Genomic DNA, 3,269 nt, shown 5'->3' with positions numbered 1-3,269 from the left:
GGAGAGTTGATATGGTGAGCACACGGCCAAGCCTGCAGTCCAAAGGTCAACTTCTTGAAGCCTACAGCGAGGCATTTCGAGGCATTGAACAGTATGAGCGTGAGTATCACATCAGGCTCACAGACGACGCGATTCCGCTCGTACAACCAGCCAGAACTGTGCCCTATGCTAAACGAGCAATGTTGAAGAAGAAGCTGGACAAACTTGAGAAGAGAGGTATCATTGCTGACGTCATGAGGCCCACTGACTGGGTACACAACCTAGTCGTGACAGAAAAGAAAAATGGAAGTATGAGATTATGCCTCGGCCCTCGGCCTCTCAATAAGGCCATTCGACGAGAACATCACAGAATTCCCACACCAACGGATGTGCAAACACGGCTAGCCGGCAAACAGGTTTTCTCAGTCATGGATATGCGTGATGCGTTTTGGCACGTCAGATTGACGGAAGAGTCTTCCTACCTGTGTGCTTTCAATACGCCATAGGGCAGAAAGCTCTTCATGAGAATGCCGTTCGGCTGTCATCCGCCGGCGAGGTTCTTCAAAAAAGAAATGACGAAGCATTTGGCGATATTCCCAACGTCCACGTGGTTGCAGATGACCTAATCATCGCAGGCAAAGATGAGACAGAGCATGATGAAACTTTTTATCGAGTTCTGGAGAGGGCGAAGGAAGAGAATATCAAATTCATCCCTAACAAGCTACAATTCAAAATTCCAGAGGTGAAATACCTGGGACACATGGTGTCACACAAAGGTATACGTCCAACACCAGACAAAGTGGAAGCTATAGCAAAGATGCCCAAACTAGAAGACCGACATGGAGTGCAGAGACTTTTAGGTATGATCAAATACCTGGCAGCATTCATCCAACACGAGTCAGACATAACCGCGCCTCTGCGAGAGCTGTTGAAGAAAGAGGCTCAGTGGGCGTGGAACCACGAACATGATCGAGCTCTACAGAAGATCAAAGAAGTCCTGACGGCGGACCCGGTCATCACGTTCTATGATGTACACAAGCAGACGCTTCATCAACGGGATTGGGGGCGTGTCTCTTACAAGGAGGCAGGCCAGTCGCCTATGCCTCCCGCACACTTACTCAAACCGAAAGAATGTATGCGCAAACTGAGAAGGAGAAGCTGAGTATTGTTTTCGCTTGCAACAAATTCCACCCATTCATATATGGAAAAGCAGTTGTGGTGCAAACCGACCACAAGCCACTGGAAATAATCGTGAGAAAACCACTATGCAAAGCACCACCAAAACTGCAACGGATGCGTTTGCAAGTACAGCGGTATGAGTTGGACGTCCAACACATTCCGGGTAGGGATATGTTGCTGGCTGATGCGCTATCTCGAGCACACCTTGACGACACAGATGCCAGCTTACAAGACGATGTAGAAGTTATAGTACACTCGTTTACAGATGCTCTATCGGTCAGCCCTAGCAAAATACAACAAGTGGCTGAAGCCACCGCCGAGGATCAAGACCTCCAGCAGCTCAGGAGTACTATTAGCAGAGGGTGGCCCGACAGCATTGCGGACGTTCCTCAAGTCGTTCAGCCATATTGGACATTCAGGAAGGAGCTGCATGAAGCAAAGGGAATTCTCTTCAAAGGACACAGAATTATCATTCCTCGGTCCATGAGAAACGAGATGCTAGCTATTATTCATGAGACTCACATGGGAACAGAGAAGAGCAAAGAGCGGGCTAGAGCAGTAATGTATTGGCTTCAAATGACGTGGCAAATGGAAGACATAAGCAGCAAGTGCCCCATATGTGCGGGATTTTGAAACAACAACAAGAAGGAGCCTATGATGCCACACCCGCTACCACAGGAACCCTGGTGCAAACTTTCCGCGGATATAATTACATACAAGGCACGAGATTATCTCCTCATTGTCGATTATTTCTCCAAGTTTGTGGAAATATTCTTGCTCCCAGATAAGACGGCAACATCCATAGTCACAGCTATGAAATCGGTGTTCGCACAGCATGGAATACCCCAGGAGCTCGTAACCGACAACATGCCTTTTGCTAGTCAGGAATTTCGCAGATTTGCAACAGAATGGGGTTTTCAGGCAACTACCTCGTCTCCCAAATACCCGCAATCAATAGTCTAGCGGAGCGGTACATTCAGACTATCAAGCGATCCCTCAAGAATGCAGATGCCGAAGGGAAAGATCCGTATCTGGCCCTACTCAACCTACGAAGTTCTCCTATTATAGGATTGAAAATATTTACCAGCTGAACTACTGTTTGGCTGTGGTAGTAAATTTATAAGTATGTGCGAGAGTGAACACGTATGCAAGAGCTGCGGTCTCCTGCACCAAGTAGAACCGCAAGCCGGGCCGCACGCTCACTATATCCCAAAATCCAAATACAACATGAAATACCACATCAGGAAACAACTGCAACGATTCGATCTCACCGGGGATCAGAAGAGGCTGGTCGTGATGAGAACTCGACAGGTAGAGAGAATTTGGTATAATCTCCATCAAAGAAAACTCATCAAATTGGATTTCATCCTATGCAAGATATTTACACGTATGGGGCTTCCAGAGCAAACCCAACGATGTGCGTCCATCAAACAGAAAATTGTAATCGAATACGAGCAATTATGAGAGATCATCGTATCTCATCCAAGGGAGGTGATGTTGTCCACCCAACTGTTGAATGTGTTGGGATATCCTTTTCGTTTAACAAACGCCCGTTGACCCTTTCTCCGTATCACCTGCTCGATGCGAAACACGTCTTGAATCTTCATCTGTAGCTCTGGCTCGTAGAAGGATCCGTCGACGGGCTCACCATTCAAATCTTTGACCTTATAGGTCACTGGGTTGGTGTTCTGTACGTCCACGACCTCGAAAACTTCTTCGGTCCAGTTGGGTGTGTATCCCTTTTCAAAGGTGGTCGTTTTCTTGGATATTCGAACACGATCACAGACTTTGATCGTTGTTAAAACAACGGGTTTGTGGAGTTCGACTGTGTCACCATACAGATGACTCCAAACGATCGGTTCGTTTCGTTTGTCGCTGGCTTTGGTGTGGCTCATTCGTATAGACTTGTCATACGAGGTACTGTATTTCTTCAAAAATTTTACCCAAAACGTATATGTACCTATAGTTGTTGTTGGCCGACATGTATTTCCACATTCTCGATTTTAGGGTTCGATTAAATCTTTTCACCACAACCGCTTTACCCTCGTTGTATGTGGAATATCTCTTGATGACGTTGTCTTCTAGCCAGCGGTACATGGTCCTATTGTAAA

General features: G+C 46.7%; 1 protein-coding gene across 1 annotated transcript; it reads left to right on the top strand.

Annotated features, from left to right (window-relative positions):
- Positions 1–1,272: 1,272 nt before the first annotated feature.
- LOC134176193 (uncharacterized protein K02A2.6-like) lies at positions 1,273–1,791 on the top strand. Its single transcript, XM_062642880.1, has one exon. It carries the CDS (start codon positions 1,273–1,275, stop codon positions 1,789–1,791), a length of 519 nt encoding a protein of 172 aa, XP_062498864.1.
- The last annotated feature ends 1,478 nt before the right edge of the window (positions 1,792–3,269 follow it).

This window comes from Corticium candelabrum, chromosome 1 (assembly GCF_963422355.1).
Source record: "Corticium candelabrum chromosome 1, ooCorCand1.1, whole genome shotgun sequence".
NCBI lineage: Eukaryota > Metazoa > Porifera > Homoscleromorpha > Homosclerophorida > Plakinidae > Corticium > Corticium candelabrum.
This window is presented reverse-complemented; position numbering and strand designations above follow the sequence as displayed.